Below are 20,321 nucleotides of genomic sequence, written 5' to 3' on the forward strand. Positions count from 1 at the left end.
GTACTTGAAATGGTGCGGTGGGTTGCTAACTCCAGCTGAAGCCTGGGTCAGACCAAGGCACTGATTGTGGCTCCGAATACAAATACTGTCTTTTGATCACATTTTTGTTTATGAGCTTCCATGTTTCAGATATCCCAAAAGGTGTCCCTGATCCTATGATCTGACTTATGTAGACTGTAATGCGGGTGCCAAGTGCTACCGGTGACTCAGAGTTTTGGGTTAAAAAGCTGCAAAAATGTTGAGTATAAATTGCTTTGGTGCCTTCTGTTGATTGTCTTTGCCCCTGCAGCAAGGTGAAGATAATGTCTGAGATGACATGCTTGCTTAGTAGTTTTGTATTGGGGCTAGTTTTGTTCATTTTTGCATCAGATTTTCTGTACGGCTTCCCGTAAAGGTTTTGGGTTTAATCTGTTGATGAAATAGGCATTTTTCTTGTTGGCATACTTGCTTTCCCCCTTTTTGTAAGGCGATAAAGTGTATTTCAGTGGGTTTGATTTTGCATTCTAACACACAGAAAGGTGTGTGCAACAACTGAAAGAGCAATTAAATTTTAAAGGGGGATGTATTTGTAAAGGGCTGGCAAAAGTTAACTAACTTATGACCTGTTGAAATAGAAATGCATAGAAAAGTTGAAAAAAATTTGATGTGAAACTTTGACTAACTGAAGTGTCATGTTTAGTAGAAGAAGATTTTCTGCGCTATTTATCTTTTAGTTATGTCCTGTGGCGATATCTGGAAATAACAGTATTATTGAGAAATATTTATTAGTGTAGCTGTAAGCGTGTTCAAAGATTATTTTAAAAACTCACAAAACAAAAGAAAAAAAACCCCAAAGAATTCTTCAAAATAATTGTTCAGTATTCCTTATGGTGTGTGGCAATATGATGTTCATATCCTTTGTAGACTGGAAATTAGTCTACAGCTTCATTTGCAAATGTCCAAAATTATGAAGCAGAGGAGATAAAACTCTGAATTTCACCTTCAATCTCTTAGAATACACGAATAAAAGGAATTAATTTCGAGGTGGCTCAACAAGCTCAGTCAAACTGGATAAACTAGTAATACTGAGTGATGAATGATCATGGTATTTTCATTGGACTGGAAGTGATGAACAACACTTGTGTTTCTAGGATCTGTATTTCAGTAAGATACAAAACTCAATTTAGCAAAAACCCCTTTTAATTTATTTGTTACTGTTTTGCCTCTCAGGGGTAGCTTGAAAACTGTGTGGTGACATGGCAGTTGTGCCATGTGGACAGCACAGAAAGAATTACGAGTCACTGTTGGCAGCTTAGGTGGAGTGTTTTCCTTGTTTTATATTGTAAAAGCTGTTTTCCCCCCTACTTTATAATAATAGCCAGAGGGTCTGGAGCTTGAAAATATTTTGTTCATTGCAGATTTTCTCTAAAAAAAATCCCCAAACCCAAAAGCTTTTTATCATACCAAGAGCTAATCCTGGGAGGACTGTGGATAGTATTCTATTAAAGAAGGCAAATGAGTTCTCGCTGTACAGAGCTAGTATGGAATGATTTGGGGTTTTGTTTGTTCCTAGTGATGTTAGTTGTTGTAGGTCTTTCATATAATATCTCTGAGCCTGAAAATCCTCTTTTCTTGAGTTTCGCCTGCTTGTTGAAATGAATGAGCACTGACTTTCTCATTGAGCCTGTAGCAACAAACTACGCACACAGGAATCTGCCATTCAACTCTGGGCGCTCTAGTGTGAATAATCATGATTATTCATTCACAAGTAATACTGAAGAAGTGCAAGTACGCTCACCCAAATATCCACAGCAATTTTAAGTTGGAACTTCAATTCCAAATGAGGCCTAAATATTTCATCTTAAAAAGTTAGTTTTTCAGATTGTAAAATGTAAATATAAATGAAAACACACCACCCTTCCACCCTCAAAATCTTAAAATGAAAATAATAGGGGCCTTAGTAATTAAAATTGTTCTATCAGTGTTTGTACATATAACCTTTTCTCTCCAAACATTCCTGCCTCGCTCTTTTTCCTGCTCGACAACAAACGCCCAGAGAGGCACACAGCTACAAGTGCCGCACGCTGGTTTCTTTCAAACTGTGATTCAGCGCTGAGTTGTGTTCTGCAGGACAGAGCGCAATCTGTCAGGCCAGTTACAGTCTGCATCCCCCGGTTCTTCTGTACATTGTCTGACACATCCAGGCATTGCAAGCATTTTACAAGCATAACAGGTTTATTCATGCTTTCCTTTTTTCAACCCCATACGTTCCTGTTATAAAGGATTGTGTTTCTTAAAAAATTTAGTAATGTGTGTGCAATTTCTGCTAGAGGTGTCATGGATGAGTGTGCTTATAATACCCACTACCTTTTGTCCTAGCAAACTTCTAAGAACTTCTCTGAACATGAATCATTATTTTGTGCTACAGACAGGATTTAATTGTTCCTGTGGTTGTCTTCTGTATTCTGAACACTGCATTATATAGTCAGTTTTACTTATTCGCAAAATGCTATTCTGGGCATGTCTTAACTGGGTGTAGAAGATTTTTATTTGCTTTCCCAACCTGGAGAGTCAGGGAGCAAAAGTTATGACATAATTCTAAATATATGAGATGTCATTGCTTAATGAAAGGATGAAAATGCCACAAATGTGATTTCCTCCTTTATTTTGCTGGAAATTATGATTGGTTGAGGCAATCAGGATCAAATTTGAACTCTGAAATTGTGTTCCTATAACTGATACCAAAATACCTAAATATGATGATAAATGAGATTTCTACTTAAAATGTTCTGCATAGCTATTTTACTTACTCATACTTGAGTACAGTAAAATTAAAATAATTGGGTTTTGTGTTTGGGTTTTTTGTTTTGTTTGTTTGCTTTTTTACCCAAGAGTATATATTAGCTCAAATATATTTAAATGAATAAAATTAATTTAAAATCTTCAGTTATTTCATCAGTCAGCATGTACATAATATGTGTCATAAAAACAAAACTGAAGGGAGCGACTATTGGCAGTACGTGAGTAACTGAAGTATCTATGAGTTTGGTGAAAAACAAGGAGTTTGGATTTCTAAATGTATCCCCAGTTTTCTGTGCTGAGCTTGTATAACAGGCAATAAAGTTATGCCAGATGAAGAACAAAAGTCGTTTTGGGAATTGAGAAACGGTGCACCCAGGCTATAGATGTATCAGTGGATAAATGATAATTTCCGTTTTTCTTTACTCCATTACTTATTAGACTGTCTTGTAGTTTATACCCTTCCCATTCTTCCTGCCTCATCTATCGCTGTAGGTCTTTAAGGGAAGGAGCAATGCTCCTGATGAACCTGGCTGCTGTTCTTGCAAGGTTTCTGTTATATAAATCAGTTGGAGGTAAGATTAACTACAGAAATGCCTTTTTCTGGAGATGTTTTATAAAGCTGCTGCACCCCCCATGGACCCTAGTGAAATGAGTTGCATAATTAGTATAAAGTATTTATGGAGGAAAGATGAAGTGCTTACATGGTTGCCTGACAAGAAATGTTTTTATTTGCTGATACATGTTGGTGGGAGATCTGGTGTCATTGCTCAAGGTATGGAAATGAAATCTGAAATAACCTCCGCTCTGTAACATATTACAAAATGTGAGGTACAGCATAGTGAAAGGAACACTATCCAGATGGCACCGTGGTGACAGGCTTTATATCAAAGACCAGCAGAGATAAAATAAGAGCAGGCAAGAGAGGCCCTCTGAAAATCACTGATGCCTGTTACAGATGTAATGTAACTCTCTCTTTATGGGGAGAATATATTTGCATAAATTCATTGATCAATGATTTTTGCTAATCCTGCAGTATTCCAGGCGTGTCCCAGCAAATTGATGAACGTTTCTATCAATCCTCAGTGCAGATGCCTAATTATATTACATATTTAGAAAAGATGGATTTTTCCTCCTCCTGGAGCATATGTAGTAGTTGAATGCTGTGCTCATTCTCCTTTCCTGCTCCCATTAGGTTGGATGTTTTTTTCCTTTAAGAATAGCCTGGAGCCGTGCAGGCTGCAGAACTTATCAAGATAAGAGCAGTGCCAGGTTAGAATTATTAGTTTCATGAATCACTGACCAATATGCTTTTTGAGGAAGCCTGGTTTTATGGATTGTGTAGTGTAAGTCCTTTGCTGGTGCTGCAGTCACTGCTCCTAGAGACTCCAAAGTCAAAACTCCAGGAGACACTGAGATTTCTGGCAAACCTTCTTGCCCATGATATTAATGGTTTCATTTGCATGCTCTGCTCATCTTGTGACCTGCCCTCCCTCCCATTTGACTAATATAGTTTCTTTGTCAGTAATATAAAAGATGTAGAACAAGCATTTTGACTGTTGAAAGTCAAATGAATGTGAATGACTTAATCCCGAGGACACTCAACGGTATATTTAATGCAGACGTGCAGCTCAACACCTTAACCAAAAGCTGAGCTGAAGACTATGATGGGAATAAAACCCCTTGCAGATAAAGTTGAGGTGATGACAGAGTTCTGAGGGAAGGCAACAAGTTCAAGGTAGATGAGTAGTCATTTCATGCCATAATTTGCAATTCATTCTTTATATGACTCCCCAAAGCAGCTGGATGATGATGCTACAGTAGCTAGATGTAATCCTATCGGCATTAATAAGGCCTTTTCGGCTGGGGAAGGAGGCTGCATGCCTGTGTGGCACAGGTTTCCATGATATCAATATCAAATATACCAGGACATCCTCAGTCCTTCTGTGCCACCGTTTGGGGTCCACAACTGGTCGTGAATGCGGGAACTCCTGTTTGTTCTGGGGTCAGTCACCACAACAGCAAAAAAATGATGATTTCAAAAAATGTTCCAAAACACAATGGTTACCTTCTTTTTTCCTGTGTGCAATTAAAGGGATTGTTTATGGCCTATAGGAGTATAAATGGTTTGTCTTTTTCAGAGGTTGCTTTTGTCCCTTTGCTGTGCTGGTAGAACAACATAGACAAAGGCTCTGTGCTGTAGCCAGTCTTTATACAAGACAGAACTCAAAAGCCTGCTTTTTTAGGAAAGAGAGAGTAAAATTATGGTGGGAGCTCTATATACTAGAATTGTTGGTCTAGCACTTCAAGCATTGTGTTAGATACTTAACCTTAAACTGTTGCTGCTGAGATCAGGGCATTATACATTACTTGTTGTTAATATTAACCAATATTTTTAGCTGGGACAATAATATTTTATGTGTAGTAAATTAGAAATCAAAATAGTAATATATAGATAGTTAGCTTGCAAGTGAAGTAGATAATTACACCTGCACCTGAAAAAAATGCATAGGTAGAAGCTTCTTCTGATCTAAAAATCAAATGGTGTCTTTTTTTCCTGCTGGTCACAAGATTATGCATATAATGTAAATGTATATGTGTGTAAGTATATATGATGAAAAAACAGGTATGTTACGGCTAAATCAGGAAAAATAACTTTTAAAACTTTGAAAAGAAAGGCATATCATTAGTGAAAATTAAACTTCATTTAAATAGCTTATCCAGTTCTGTGTCTAAGAAAAAGGAAAATATAAGAGCTGCATTAAGGGTGGAAGTATGAAACAATTTTAAAGTCACTTGAAGACAAATAATCACAATTTCTATGTTAATTTAGTTATCATAAATGAAGCAATTTCATGTTAACTGGTTCGATACTTTTTTACGACTGAAATGGAATTATATTTCTTAAGTTTCTGGTTTGGGGTGAATAATCTAAATACATTGTTAATGCGAGTGGTGGACGGCCATGCTTGGGACATCTGCAGAAATATCCTCAGAAACAAATTTTAAAAGTCTGTAAGCTCATCCAGAAACTATTGCTGTTGATACACCATGGTGCTCTTGAGTATTTTAGAGATACCTCAGAAAATAGCTTTGTCAGTTGAAAGAGCATCAAATGAGGTGGCTACATAAAGCCATTGAAGGAAACAATGAACAATAGTGCATTAATTTTTAAAAATTGCACACATCTCTCTTGTCTTCATGGTGCTAGGTGGTGTGAGATATCTGTCGTTTGCAAGTGCAAGACTGTGGCTGAGATTGGGATTTGTTTGAGGGTAAAATAGAAGAGAACATTGTGGAAAACAGGTTGATGGCTGCGATAAAGTCGTGTAGGAGCATATACTGAACAAGGTCTTTGTTCACCACATTGGTAATTTAGATTTGCTTTTGCATCTTTTGCCATTAGAATCTTAGATTGTGTCTGTCACCAGAAGTGCTTTTGTGAGAGAGGAGAGAGTGGGAAAGCAGAATCTTGTTCATGGCTTTCAGCTTTGGACTTGGCTACTGTGATCAATAAATTGCCGCAATGCAGCAACTCTGCGACGACGCTTGAAGGCCGTTGAGAAGCCCCTGTTGGTGCAAAAGGAGGTTGTGGGCTGGGCGGGCTCTGGGGAGGGGGGTAGCCCACTCTGCAAACACCCGAGCTTCTTACTGGCTCCTTCGGCAATCTTGGTGATGTCTTAAAAGGGTTGGGTCCATCTTATCTGCGAGACACCCCGTCTTCCCGTCCACGGCTAGGGCGTTAGAAATCAGGTGAGGCACTTCAACTAATACTTAGGCTGAAACAGTTAGGACAGACCATCCACAATGGCAGTTTTATTTTGTATGCATGCAGATATTACAGAGAAACAGCCATTTATGGAGAACAATTGACGCCTTTAATTTAGCTACTTCTTGCACTTGTAGAATATTCCTGAACAGATCATGAGTGCTTCGAATTTTTTACCTGTATATATTTTATTTTGCACTTTTTCACTCTGTGGACTGAACGCAAATGAAACACTGTGAGTATTTGCTATTCAAATTGTTATGGTTTCTTAGCTGTATTGCATACGCATGCATGAATTGCTGCTTCTCAGGGGCAGGTGGTGTTTGGGAGAAATTTAAAAATTGGAAAGATAGGGGTTTTTGACCTTTTTCTTGTGTGATGGCACAAGCACTGTCTAATGTATTATTAAAAGAAAAACTCAATGTTTAATTCCTGATGGAAAGCAGATCCCTTTCCAGCTTCACCAAGAAACGTGTAATTGCCCTTGTCTAGGAAATATGTCTTGTCTTTGTTCTTTCAAAACATTTTTTCCTCAGTAAATGTGATTTTTCCTGAACAACTGTTCATACATGCAAGTCTAAATTCACAGAATGTGTATGTCACACATTGCTGATTTCATTCATGTGGATTTATATTAGCCTATATATTATCCTTAATTTCCAGCATGTATGAATTGCAGGTAGGGGCATCACATACTGTTAGAATATAAAATTATTCCACAGATATGGTCTGCGTCTCTTGCATTTTGGGGAGGCACACTTTTGGCAGTAAAGGTGAAGTTCCCTCTTTAAAAAATTTGCTTCTTTTCCTTCCTGTGCTGTCCAAAGTTGAGAGTTACCTTTGCAGTTCTGTGCCACTCCATGCCCATTTTCATATTGCCGGAGCTATGAAAGATCTCTTCCCACTGCCCTTTCCCAGTGGGAATGCCAATGGTCTTGGGAGCCAAGGGGTGGTTGAGACACCAGGCTGCTGAAATCAGGGAGGCTGCCCTGGCAACAGGAATAAGGGTCATTATTTTGCCTGCAGGACCTGGTAGGTCTGCCATTGGAGGGAAGAGCAAACCAGGGATTCTGGCAGCCCAATCTCCATGGGTGCCAGTCACCTGCCTCCTGAAAGGGTTTTCTAAAACCTTTTGTGCTGGCACCCAGATACTCAGGCTAAACTGCTGCCAGTGCCATTTCTATTAATTGTTGTATTTATACTTCTCAAGCAGCTGTCTGCTGCATAGATGGGGTTTGCCAGCTTCTCTTTTGTTTTGTCCTAGCGGTGAGCGTGGGACTTGCAGAAATCCGCAGTCCAGCAGGCAGTTCCGCATTGCGGCAGTTGATAAAGTGGCAACAGGCTGGCACAATCACTGTCCCAAAGAGATTGAATATTGTCACATAGCTCCTTACAATGGATGATGAAATATGGTTTTTGTCACTTTCTCTAGCTCTGAAGAGACAACTAATTTCTGCCACTTGGAATGGCTTTTCTGTTCCTGGGTGTGTTACACCGACAAGTATGAAAAGGATATGTTCATCATGGTAGAGAAGTCTATCAAAATAGAAACTTTTACTGTAAGGTTTTGAAGAATGATACTGATCCTTTCTGATCCAAATTTAATCAGTTCCTTTAGAATTTCTTTTGGTGGAGTCCTGTAAGAAAACCGCAGCACTCGACTGACTGAATGCTGAAACCTTTTCCGTTGGAAATCTCCATCATTAAATGCCTTCAGCCTGAACAAATGGCAAAAGTTGCTATCTCCTTTCAAATTATAGAGTTGGACTGTGTTAGTTTGAATTAAATTATGTTTATAAGACTGCTTTAGCTTCAGAAAGGACTAAACAGGAACAACTGTTCAGGCAGGAACCTGAGAAACAGTTTTATTTCGCTGAAGTACTGATGCATCAAAATTAAGGTTTGTATGATCTGACTCTGTCATGCCGATTCTTTTTCATCCTTTCCATAAATACACTCTGGTGGGCTTTCAGACCTTTGTATGCATCAAGAACCCAATCCAGTTTCGATTGATTTTGTCAGGAGTAGCACAGAATCCATAAACTACAGTACCTGACGTGCATGGAGTTGGGTAACATCGAGAGTCATATTTAGTAGGAGAGATCTCTGTATGAGCTGGAAAAAAAGAGGCGTATCTATTTAACAATTAATTTATATTAAAGTAATATAATTCCATTATTAATTTAGTTATATTAATTCATTGAACAAGAGATTTTCAAATGAATCTACAAAACAAAATTTAGGTGAGTTGAAATTGAATACAAAAATATTTTTCATTGCTGTGGCTACTGTGAAAATCTGCACCTAAATAAATAGATTGGGGGACTAGGTTCACTCCCTGCTGAAATAAGCAACAGGATTTGCACTGACTTCAGTGGACATTGGTCTGGGTATTATGATAATTGGACTTGTTCCCAGTGGTTCTTGGCAATAATATCAGTACTGGAAATCGGGTACCATAGAGAAACATCAAAAACACACTGATGATGTAAAAGATTTATTCAGTGTTTGCAGAAATACTTTTCTTCCTCTGAATCCAAATACTTACAGAAAATTATGGATGTAATTGGGAGTTAGAGCCACAGCAGTCATTCCCAATAGAGTGTACTGAATAGTAAGTAGCCTTTGGGCAAAGACTTGAGAAAATTTCTTGATTAAAAAAAAAAAAAAAGTTGGTGTTTCTTGTGCCATTTCTGAGTTTAGAAAAATGACTCATTGGAGAATCCCTAATTTAAAAATAAAGCAGTGGCAGAATAATTTCAGCCTGCATTCTTTTATCTTTGCACCAATGCTTTTATAACTAAACTTTCCATTCAGGCTGGATTAAATTTGTATTTTCTGACTAGAGCTAGAATGTCATGTAAAAGATTGAAAAGCTGATGGAATTTTCTCTAAAAAACTTTTTCAACTCTCACTGGGCATAGACGTTAGAAAGGATTGGGGTATGCAGCTGGTACCTGTATTTTTTACAGCTAATAGCGGTGATTTGATTGTGTGGGAAAAGAGATATGTTTTTCTGTGTACAGAAAGAGGAGATTTCCTTAAGGGGAAGTGGTAAGACATGTCATGTAAGACCATGTAAGTGAGTGTCTTGACTTATCATCCAACAAAGCCCACAGCCAAAATGAACTGTGAACCCTCATTCGCTGTATAACCTTTATTATATTTTATTTTACTTTATCTTGGCTTAGCTCATCTTTATTTTATTTTATTTATATTGTTTTGTTTTGTTTTATTTTATTTCCTACTTTATCTTGGTTTAGCATATTTTTTTAGTTTGCGTGTTTGTATGTGTAAGTAAATTCAGGCACAGTGATGCATTTGTGTACATACAACAGAAATGCAGGACTAAAGATAACACTAGGAAGGTTTCAGCATCAGTCATTAGAGTCCTTAACTTTGCTCCTGCTTGCATACATAAAATAATATAACCTTTGATTGTACAGGCCCGTATGTTTTTTTTCTGTCCTCTTTTACCCATTTCCACTGATTCCTAGTCCCAATCACTTTACCCAGATAGCTTGCCCAACCATTTTCTTAACTGTGGGTCCTATCTTTCCCTCTCCTCTGCTCTTAGCTTCAGCTCCTGACCTCTCCAGCCCCAGAGACTCCAGCCAAGACACAGCCAGCCTCTAGGGAGAGCTACTGCAGCAATTATGGGACTTAAGTTAATATCCCCTAAAGTTATCGCTGTAGGCAAATGTGGTCACCCTGGTTCTTACTGGTTGACAAAACAGGCATTTAAAAAAATGAATTTGTTATTACAATAACCCAGTTTCCCCAAAGTCTGATGTTTTTGAAAATAATCTCACTGCTTCAAAGGGAAAAAAAAAGTCTGCCATAAACATCTGGCCTTTCTAATAGGCTTAAATATTTAAAATCTGACAGTTATATGCGAACTAAAATCAGCCACGGAATGGGAAGAATCAGGCAATTGTAGCAGCAAACACTGCTGGCAGTTTTTTGTGTAATTCCATGCTAAGCTTATTTATTTTATTTTTTTGTACATTTCTAAAAAGAACATTCTCTTGCCTCCGTTTCCTTGAGACTAGTCATATTTCTGATGTCAGCTTCCCAAGTTAACAACACTGGAGCCTCTCGTGTTGCTGCGATGAGAACATTTGTGAACACATTGGCAAAAGACTAATACTAGAACAGAAACCACAAATTGGCAACTAGTTATTTTTATTTATTTCAGTGGATTTTATGTGTCACCTGGAGACTATTTAGAAGATTATTTGCCTGGACTAACATTGTGTTTAAAAATAGCACTTGTATAGTGCCAACTCATTTTAGAGTTGGGTTCAAATATTGAGACAAAAACCCAGCTGTTATTGGTTTTGCTGCTAATCTGAGGTGTCAGATCAGAGCTCTACTGCTGTATGTCAGTGAATAAGGCCCCTTGTGAGATCATTATGTTTTCTAACAGTTGAGAGTAATGGATTAATCAGTGCAGCATCAGTTGCTTTCATTATATGCCCACATGGTAGTTGTGGGCTTTAACTTAAACAGTCTGCGGGGAGATTAAAGGGTTGAGTACAAGAGACACTCTGGACTCACCAAAACTCTGAAGAGATCCAGTTGAATTTTGGACCTTGCCTAACGAGCCAATCTTGGATGCCTTCAAAGTCAAAGGTGAGGACTGTGCTAGTGCTGAAGGATAGAGTGCCAGAGCCATTTTGCTTTTTCATCACAGGCCATGAGAAGCAATAAATATTTAATTTAATGCAAATTCCTTCTGACCTGTGTGAAAAATAGCTCTTTACAGCTATTGAAAATATAGCTCCTTTTACCCTACAAACTCAAAGTTAATTACAAACATTAATTATGTTAATTAATTATACTAAAATTAGATTTAGATTCACTTTTTGGAATTGGTAAAATGCCCCTGCTGTTAGTTATACTAGGTGGTACATAAGGGCTGGAAGAGGTCTGAAGTTGTCATCTACTGTCCCACCCTAGGGCAGGGCCATTGAGTCCCGTGCGATTTCTTCCAGCGATTTGTTTAGTCTTTTATTACAGGCTTCTGCTGCTGATGGCTGCACACTCTGTAACAGCTCTTTTCTGTGTTTTTCCTGTTCTTATTGTAAGAAACATTTCCCCTATATCTAATTAAAATTCCCTTTTCTGAAATTTAAATGTGTTTGCTTAACCCTTGTTGAATGCAAGGAACCCTTTGCAATGGCTTTTTAATGTAGCTGGAGAGAGTTTTAAGAGGAAGTGATATGAATCTGCTAACAGAGAGGTCTAAGGTTCTGTCACAGCTAGTGTTACATTTTGCTGCTAATGCAGTTACCCAGTTCATTTTTCATCTGCAGTATTTCAGACAGACCCCAAGACCCTCTTCTTTCCTCTTCTTTATGCTCATACATACTGATGGAAATGTCTAATCTTGCATGGGTCCAAAAGTTTCAGTCCACGTGTATACTGTGAAAAGATTCCTTCACATATTTTATTTACCAACACTCCACTCCCCCCAAAGCTTTGGGGTCTTGGAGAAGTTGTCTTTCTCTCACTGCTGGGGCCAGACTGTTGTGTTCCCTTCTGAGCTCCACTAGCAACTTGGGGTGAGCTGCTCAATAATCTTTTTGCATCGGTTCACCCACTTCTGAACAGAAATAACATAACTGAGAAAAATATTTACACGAGAGGCTTAATTATGCCTAGAGATGCCTTGGTTAAGTCTTAATAAATTTTCCAGTCTCCTTTACTGGATGTATTCTTGCACTGGGGATAGGAAGCCTGGAAACTGTAGCAGTTGTGGGAGAAGCAGTAATTGGGGAGTATGACAGTAATTCACTCTTGGGAATGTTACAAGCCTGCAGATGCCCCATTTGTAGCTATCCATTGCATGCACATAGATAATAATCTTGCATTAGGCCCAATTACATGGTGTTACGGACACACAACACACGGATTACATACACAGCCAACGAGCATATTGTGATAAAGCAGTGGTGTAATTGAAGGAGACAGAAGGAAATGTTAGACTTGTTAGTGCTACCAGTGCTGCAGTGCCTGATACATCTCTTCCCCACCAGCCTTGCCCGTTTACTTTTCTGCTCTGCTTCAAAGTCTCACTTTCAAAATAAGGGTTTATCACAGAGTAAGGTAACTCAGCACATCATTCTTTCCATAGTGTGCGGAGACAGTTTTGAGCAGGAAAAGGAAATGAACATCATTGTTTAACTTAGGGTGAAGCCCATAAATACATAGAATTATGTGCTGTCAAATGAGGACTACTGTTTTCAGGATTCCTGCTATCAAATCGTGTGTGTTAGAAGCCTGTAAAGAACCTCTAGTGCCCAAACATAAAGGGCATTCAAAACCAGAAATATAATAAATGAGCTGGTGCCTTTTCAGATCTCTTCCTCTGTTTACCTGTCAGTAAATTGGTCTGACTATTTCTTTCTAACTGAGATTTTTGCAAATGCTGCAGTGTCCCGTGATCAGTGAAATGTGACAGAATAGCAGCCCAATGTGTTTCAAAAACCTGAATGGCCAGCACAGCAGACCTCTCGTAACTATGGTAGATGCTTATTAAGGCTTGAGAAAAAGTGTTAATCAAAAATTTAATCTACCATATAATTTCTCAATTTGATTAGCTCTTTGTGCTAATCAGCTGCAGAAATGGAATGTGAAAGAAAATCAGTTTCTGTTACCACTAGAAAAAGAAAGGACATCTTCAGCATATGGCATGTTCTCCCCTTTCATTTTAATTTGTTCAGATTGTAAACAAGAAGCATCACTGTGGGTATTGTACTGAGGCTTAGCTAGTAATCTATGCACGTTATGAAAATTCCTTGTACTTAGAAAAATGGACATTTGCATAGTGATTTTTCCTTTTGCCAGTGATAAAATAGGATACCATAACTTTTTTTTAAGCTGGGATGTAGCAGGTGGTATTGTCATCAGTGTTATGTGTTTAACAAAAAATCCAACCCTCCTACGTATTTTCCTACTTAAAGTGTGTGACTGGAAAACATTAAGACAGTTACTATTTTGTAACATACTTATTGAAGTACTAACTGAAGATATTAAATAGTTAATATTTCAGATCATTCTGTTATGTTGTTTAACCTTTTCTGACATCATTGCCAGAAGATCCTTTTGGTTCATGTCTAGTACTTAACTGGAACAGAGCGTGCAGATATATTGTAATGAAAGTATTATTATTTCAGATTAATAAGTCACCAGGCATTCTGATATTCATTATATGCTCTTAATTATATCATTACTGAATTCCAAGTAAGAGGAACAAAATCTCTGTGGACTTCATAATTTACAGAATTGAGAGTGTTTGACTATTGATCTGACAGCCTGGGAGTTTTGCATTCTGAATCAGTCTGAAGAACATGAAAGGCTGCTTAGCTTTCCTGAGTTTTTAAAGCAAAATACTTGTATTATTCGTAGGGTCAAAATTTAAATCCTTTCCTTTTTTCCCCAAAGTATTGTCCATAGAAGTTGTGTGATTTCTTCTAGCATTAGGAGTATTATTTTTTGCTGACTTTCTTCTAGTCCTGAATACCTGTATTCCTATGCAAGAGGGTGGAAAAAGGAGTAGAGTAATGCATAAATATTATTTTTAAAAACCACACACATAACAGTAATTTCTACAGGTTAATGATTTTAATGTAATTACAGTGAGTCTGGAGTTAACAACTACTTGTTGGGGAACTGCAGTGGTGTACACGAATTGGGAGCAAGTCAGAAGAGAACAGTAACGGAACTACATGTAGTTAAATTTGCACCAAAATTTTGAGAAAGGAGATAGGTAATTGTTTTCAAATACTGACAGGATTGCAGAGTGAGCATTCTTTCCTTTAAACAAATTCTGATCAGTGGGCACTTTAAATCAGCTTTCTTCTTCAGAAGGAAGAAAGTGGCTCCATGCATGCCTCTAACCAGTCTGCACAACTGGCAGAGTGAGTTAGCAGAGCAGTTCCTCTGGGGTTGTAAATTGAAGTCAGTGGGACTATGACAGTTCTTACCAGTGGAGGATGTACCACCTCGAAGATTGCTGATTCCACGTTATGCATCTTCGAAGTAGTCCTTGGAGGATCCTTAGGACTGCTGCAGTCTGCTTCTGCTTAGCTTGCAAGATCTGACAAGGATCACGGCCCAGGGTGGGAAGTTTGCTGGCATAAATAATATCGCCTGTAACCTCAGTTTCCTGATTCAGCATTTTGGATGTGAATAGTTTACAGGGAGAGGACTTCTAAACGAGAGTACAGTGCTTTTTCAAGGGACAAGGGTATATTGGGTTCTGGAAGAGGTGGGATGTATAAGGCTGGGGAGAACCCGGCAGAATACTTGTTTCCCCATATGATGTTGGAGGAGTCAGAAGATTCTGGAAGTTTTCTGTTTCTCACAGCTTTCTGGTGTTTGTGCATCTGTTTCTATGGATCTGAATCTTAGCTGGATCAAAATAAGACTGGGGCCTTGGAACAGCTAGCAGACGACTGGAGAAGAATTTATTTTTTCCCTTCATATGTTAAAAATGCCACTGTATTGTATGCCTACCCCTGTCAGGATGCATACTCTTAATAATAATTCCTGGGAAGGCTTCTTGTGCATGATGGAAAGCTTTGCAGTATGAGTCCAGACCACACTACCTGGAAACGTTCCATTCAAACCCAATGAGTTCCTAATGCATGGGAGCTGTGTGCTCTGCACATCCAGAGCAGCAGGGTTAAATTCCTGCAGCTACACCTGGGCTGTAATGCAGACACTTCACTGTCAAATAGTGTCCTTTGCAGTGTTTAGCCTTTGTTCTGAAATAATTGTTGTTATCATAGATGTTTTATTGCCTTCATTATGGTTAACAGTTAAATATCAATGAACTAGCATGCTACTAAGTCATCTGCGCAGTAGCTATCTGCTAGAGTTATCCCTGAAGTTTTTGTTTAAGGAGTATGTTAATTCAGCACTGACTTAGGATTCTTAGAAGGAGGTTATGTTTTTGTTGATGAATTATGGGAAACCTTTGCTTATTAGAGGCAAAACTCCTGAGTCACTCTCATCTGATATTTTGTGAGTAGAAATGCTGTGGGATTGGAATGACGCTTTGTTAAACAGAAATATTTTAAGAAATTTAGATATATTTTTGAATCATCAAATCAGGCAGTAAACCCTGACCTTTCCGCATCCAGATGAAGAATTGCACTGGGAGACAAGGATGTGTTCTCTACTCTCAGCACAGAGGGAAGCTCACTGTCACGTCCTGTTCTGCCTGAAACCAATCCGCATGCTTTTGAAATCAATAGGAAGTCTTCCTTGAATTCCTTTGGCTTCCATTGACTCCTATAGTGCCATGTGTGACCTTTTCAGACATCAGCTATGTATGTGGTTTATTTCTGTGAGCTGATTTTACATATGGCTTTTATTTATTGGTGCATACCTGAAATCACAGAATCACAGAATGGTAGGGGTTGGAAGGGAACTCTGGAGATCATCTTGTCCAACCCCCCTGCTTGAGCAGGGACACCCAGAACAGGGGGCACAGGAACGCATTCAGGCAGTTTTTTTAATGTCTCCAGGGAAGGAGACTCCACAGCCTCCCTTGGGCAGCCTGTGCCACTGCTCTGTCACCCTCACAGGAAAGTAGTTTTTTCTCATGTTTAGGTGGAACTTCCTATGTTCCAACTGGTGCCCATTGCACCCTTGGCCTATTGTTGGGCACTATTGAAAAGAGCCTAGCCCCATCATCCTGACACCCATCCTTTAGATATTTATAGGTATTTATGAAATCCCCCCTCAGTCTTCTCTTCTCCAGGCTGAACAAACCAACGCAGGTCACTCAGCCTTTCCCCATAAAAGAGATGCTCCAGCCCCCTGATCATCTTGGTAGCTCTCTGCTGGACTTGCTCCAGCAGTTTGCTGTCCTTCTTAAACTGGGGGACCCAAAACTGCAGACAGTACTCCAAATGTGGTCTCACTGAAATCTTCCAACCATGTGCATATCTCATTTTTGTTTAACAGGCAATGGCAGAGGGTGAGTCATATTTTATACAAGAAAAAATGGTGGTACCGTTAGAAATTCTATTTGTGAGCCCTGTTTGAACTTTCTAACATGCATGTTGAAATGCAAATGGCAAATAACAAATAAATATAGATATTGAGGGGTGGTTGTGTTGATGTATATATGTATGCACCCTTATAAGAGGCTATGTTCACTTTCTGAAATTGTTGCACGTGCTTGTTTTGGCTAACTGTCCGCAAGACTTTAGTTTGCATCTCTGGCTAGATAAGGTAATCAAGCAGTGGCAACTGTATGACAGCCGTTCATTTTGTACCTTATAAACTGCCACAGCAGGACATTTGTGTTGTCATTGTGACATTAGCAGGATTTCAGAGGAAGAGCTTTTCAGCACTACAGATGTACACTGACACTTACTGTGTTCACTTCCAGTGCTGAAGCCATAGTAAGTCAGTGGCATTTGCAGACTGTGATGCACAGCTGATGAAATGACATGGCTGATAGCTGTAAGAGCTTACTTTCAGGTTTACTTGTGAAGTTGACAGTATTTCCCCTTCATCTTATTCAGTAAATTTATAATAGACTGCGTTTGAGTCTTTGCATATTGAGAAACTGAATACACAAACCTGTAATTTTATATACCCATTGATCCCAATGCTTAGCTATGTGTTTCTCGTCCAATTTTTGGCAGCAGCAAGTTTCCCAGAGGATCTGGAATTAATACTATATGTTACATGATAAGCCATGATGCACTAAGGCCTACAGCTCTTATCAGCCTTGGGTGAGAACGTGTGTGACTTGGCTGACACAGATCTCTGGCAATGGATCTCAAATGCAGATTCAGGATTTCCAAAACTTTGCTTTTCCTAACATAGCTCACTCTGCCTACAAATTTCAAAAGGAAGGGTAATTTTTCTCTGTTGGTGCAGTTTGCTGTCATGGTATGTCAGCCCCCAAGCTGGCTCCAGATAGATAATGTATCCATCTGGTACACCACTATGCTGAAATACCAGCTATGATCCTAATAACAAAGCGGTCATGTTTTGTCCTGCTGGGATGCAGTGCAGCAGCAACACAAACACTCTGCTGCCCATGTCAGAGCCTGCTCACAGGCCTCTGCTGAGTGCCTGCACATAGCTGTGTTATCCTGCAACCTGCTGGCTTTGCCAATAAGCTTGTGTGACTTTGTGTACCAGAAAAACAGTCTTAATAAGGTATAGTCTGATTTAGCTTTAATCTGTTGATGTTGTAGATGGTGGTTTTGCCAAGGGATTTCTAGGCACAACTGTAAAGAAGTTTTTGAATTGGCAGATGACCAAGAGGGCTGATTAACTTCGATGAAACTCAAGAGCATTTGATTAAATGTCCTATGTAAATACATAACATTGGAACAACTAAATAGTTCAGGGAAAGGTAATGTGCCTTTAGGTTGCTTCAGCAGGTATTTTCTTCAAAACATATAGACACACAAAAGCACTGTCTTCTACCAAAGTGATCCTGTGGAGTGCTGTGCCCCTTGTAGAAAGCAGAGGTTGCTCCATGCCAAAGTGCTTTGGACACCACACATTTCAAACAAGCAGCTGCAGCCAGCAGCAGGACCGGCCATGCTGGGATGTGGAGTCTTCACCAGCCTCATCAATTCTCATGACAAACTGGGGTACTGTATTTGCAGGTTTGGTGCACTTGGAGCATGGCTATTATGCCCTGTTGGAGAGCTTTCCATTTCCTGTGCCATCTTGATAAACTTTATAGCATCTAATTTGCAAGAGAGTCATTGATATAATTAGGAGCTCTGTAAATGGGAGCAGCACACTCAACTGATTATAATCGAATCAGTTCATTTTTCATAAGAAGCGCTAAGGGGGTCCCTACCAGCAACTGAGATAATTTTCTCTTTTTATGAGGAAAGGCTGAGTGACCTGCGTTGGTTTGTTCAGCCTGGAGAAGAGAAGACTGAGGGGGGATTTCATAAATACCTATAAATATCTAAAGGATGGGTGTCAGGACGATGGGGCTAGGCTCTTTTCAATAGTGCCCAACAATAGGCCAAGGGTGCAATGGGCACCAGTTGGAACATAGGAAGTTCCACCTAAACATGAGAAAAAACTACTTTCCTGTGAGGGTGACAGAGCAGTGGCACAGGCTGCCCAAGGGAGGCTGTGGAGTCTCCTTCCCTGGAGACATTAAAAAAACTGCCTGAATGTGTTCCTGTGCCCCCTGTTCTGGGTGTCCCTGCTCAAGCAGGGGGGTTGGACAAGATGATCTCCAGAGTTCCCTTCCAACCCCTACCATTCTGTGATTCTGTGATTCTTTAAGCTCGGCTTTGATAGAGCAGTAGAAATGCTTACATGTCTGGGTCATAACATGTTTTATTACAGTCCATTCCAATACCCATATATTTTTTTCATACAGAAACCAAAGAAAGCATATCCCTCTGTCCGTGTGTTTTCAGAAGGGCAATTTGAGCTGTCCGTCCATGTAAGCTGGCTGTGTTAACAAGCCTGTGAAAGTCAACAGCTCTCTTTTTGTGTGAGAGCGAGCCCTTTAAGTGCAAAGCTTTCATATTGCAGTGTGTGAGTTTGATGTTCCTCCACTCAAGTTACACAAGGTTTTCAAGCAAAGTGGCAGCCTAACCAAAAAGTCTGGATCTGTTCCAGTAGTCGATAGAAACTCATCTCCTGTGACGTGGTAAATAGTAACCTTCATCCATTCTTATGCAGCTGTTTGTTGCTTTGCCCTGACAATATTTTTCATGATAAGTCACAAACTGTCTGAAGTATCGGTCAGCATGTCTTATTGCTCACAGCCTGGCAGATTTATTACCAAGAGTTTTAGCAGCTTGTTTCTGTAAATAGTGTGTTGGTGAAGAAATGTAAATAATTGATCGATCTATTATTCTCTTTCTCTCTTTTTATTCCTAACAGAACTCTCAACAATAACAACATCACCCGCATTCCTGTTACCAGTTTCAATCACATGCCAAAGATCAGGACTCTGTGAGTAATACCTTTGAATATAATAATAGTGATAATAATAATGGTGTAAGCCAACTCTTTGGATATTTGGATATTTCAGTCTCTTCCTGATGTGAACAATTCACCCTACTCTCTTGAGGAAGGAAGTCACTGAACAACCTGACCCTGGCCTTGTGGCTGAGCCTGTCCCACAGGGACCCCCACAGAACGGGCAGCCTCAGGCACCTCTGTGGGGATGGGGACGGCTGAGGCCAGGCTGGGACATCAGCCTGTGGGTGGGGACCAGCTCAAACAGGGCCCATGGCCAGGCAGGGTGGGCTGGGGCAGGGCTGGAGACTCACTCTGCTATGGCATCACTGGAGCAGGGGCTGAGGGCCCCAGTCCTGGGCTACAGCAGGTCTGGAGGAGCCCTGGGAGCGCCTGGTGAGGCCGGGCAGGGTTGTCACAGTGGCTGGTGTCCTCACAGCCCTGACAGCAAGATCACTGGATTTACCCAGGGTTAAGATTCCGTTTTAGGTAGATTTTTTAATGTACCCAGACATAAAACTGGCATCTTTTGTTTTTCTCCCATGGGAAAATCCATAATGTGAAATGTGTTTCAGGCTGGAACATCATCAAAATTGTGAAAACTGCTCAGATGGATCAAGTTATCTGATTTTGTTAATATCCTGTGTTTAAATCCTATTTCTTCTTTTCCAAGTCAGAATACTAATTTCTGAAGCAAGAATTTTTTTAAAGAACTTGAAAAAAGCTTCTTTTCCAGATACTTTCTGAAGCAAAGTGTCACTGATTCTGAGGCGTTTTTTAGAGAAGCTTCTCT

General features: G+C 39.6%; 1 protein-coding gene across 4 annotated transcripts in view; it reads left to right on the forward strand.

The window, feature by feature from the left end:
* The window catches only part of SLIT3 (slit guidance ligand 3), a 547,888-nt gene that overhangs the window by 314,722 nt on the left and 212,845 nt on the right, over nt 1-20,321 (forward strand). For all 4 annotated transcript variants that reach the window (XM_064458932.1, XM_064458933.1, XM_064458934.1 and 1 more), the window contains one exon: nt 19,451-19,522. In XM_064458932.1, coding sequence (XP_064315002.1) covers nt 19,451-19,522 — 72 coding nt within the window. The remainder of the gene's footprint in view (nt 1-19,450; nt 19,523-20,321) is intronic.

The sequence above is a fragment of the Phalacrocorax carbo genome, chromosome 8, assembly GCF_963921805.1.
Source record: "Phalacrocorax carbo chromosome 8, bPhaCar2.1, whole genome shotgun sequence".
NCBI classification, from domain to species: domain Eukaryota; kingdom Metazoa; phylum Chordata; class Aves; order Suliformes; family Phalacrocoracidae; genus Phalacrocorax; species Phalacrocorax carbo.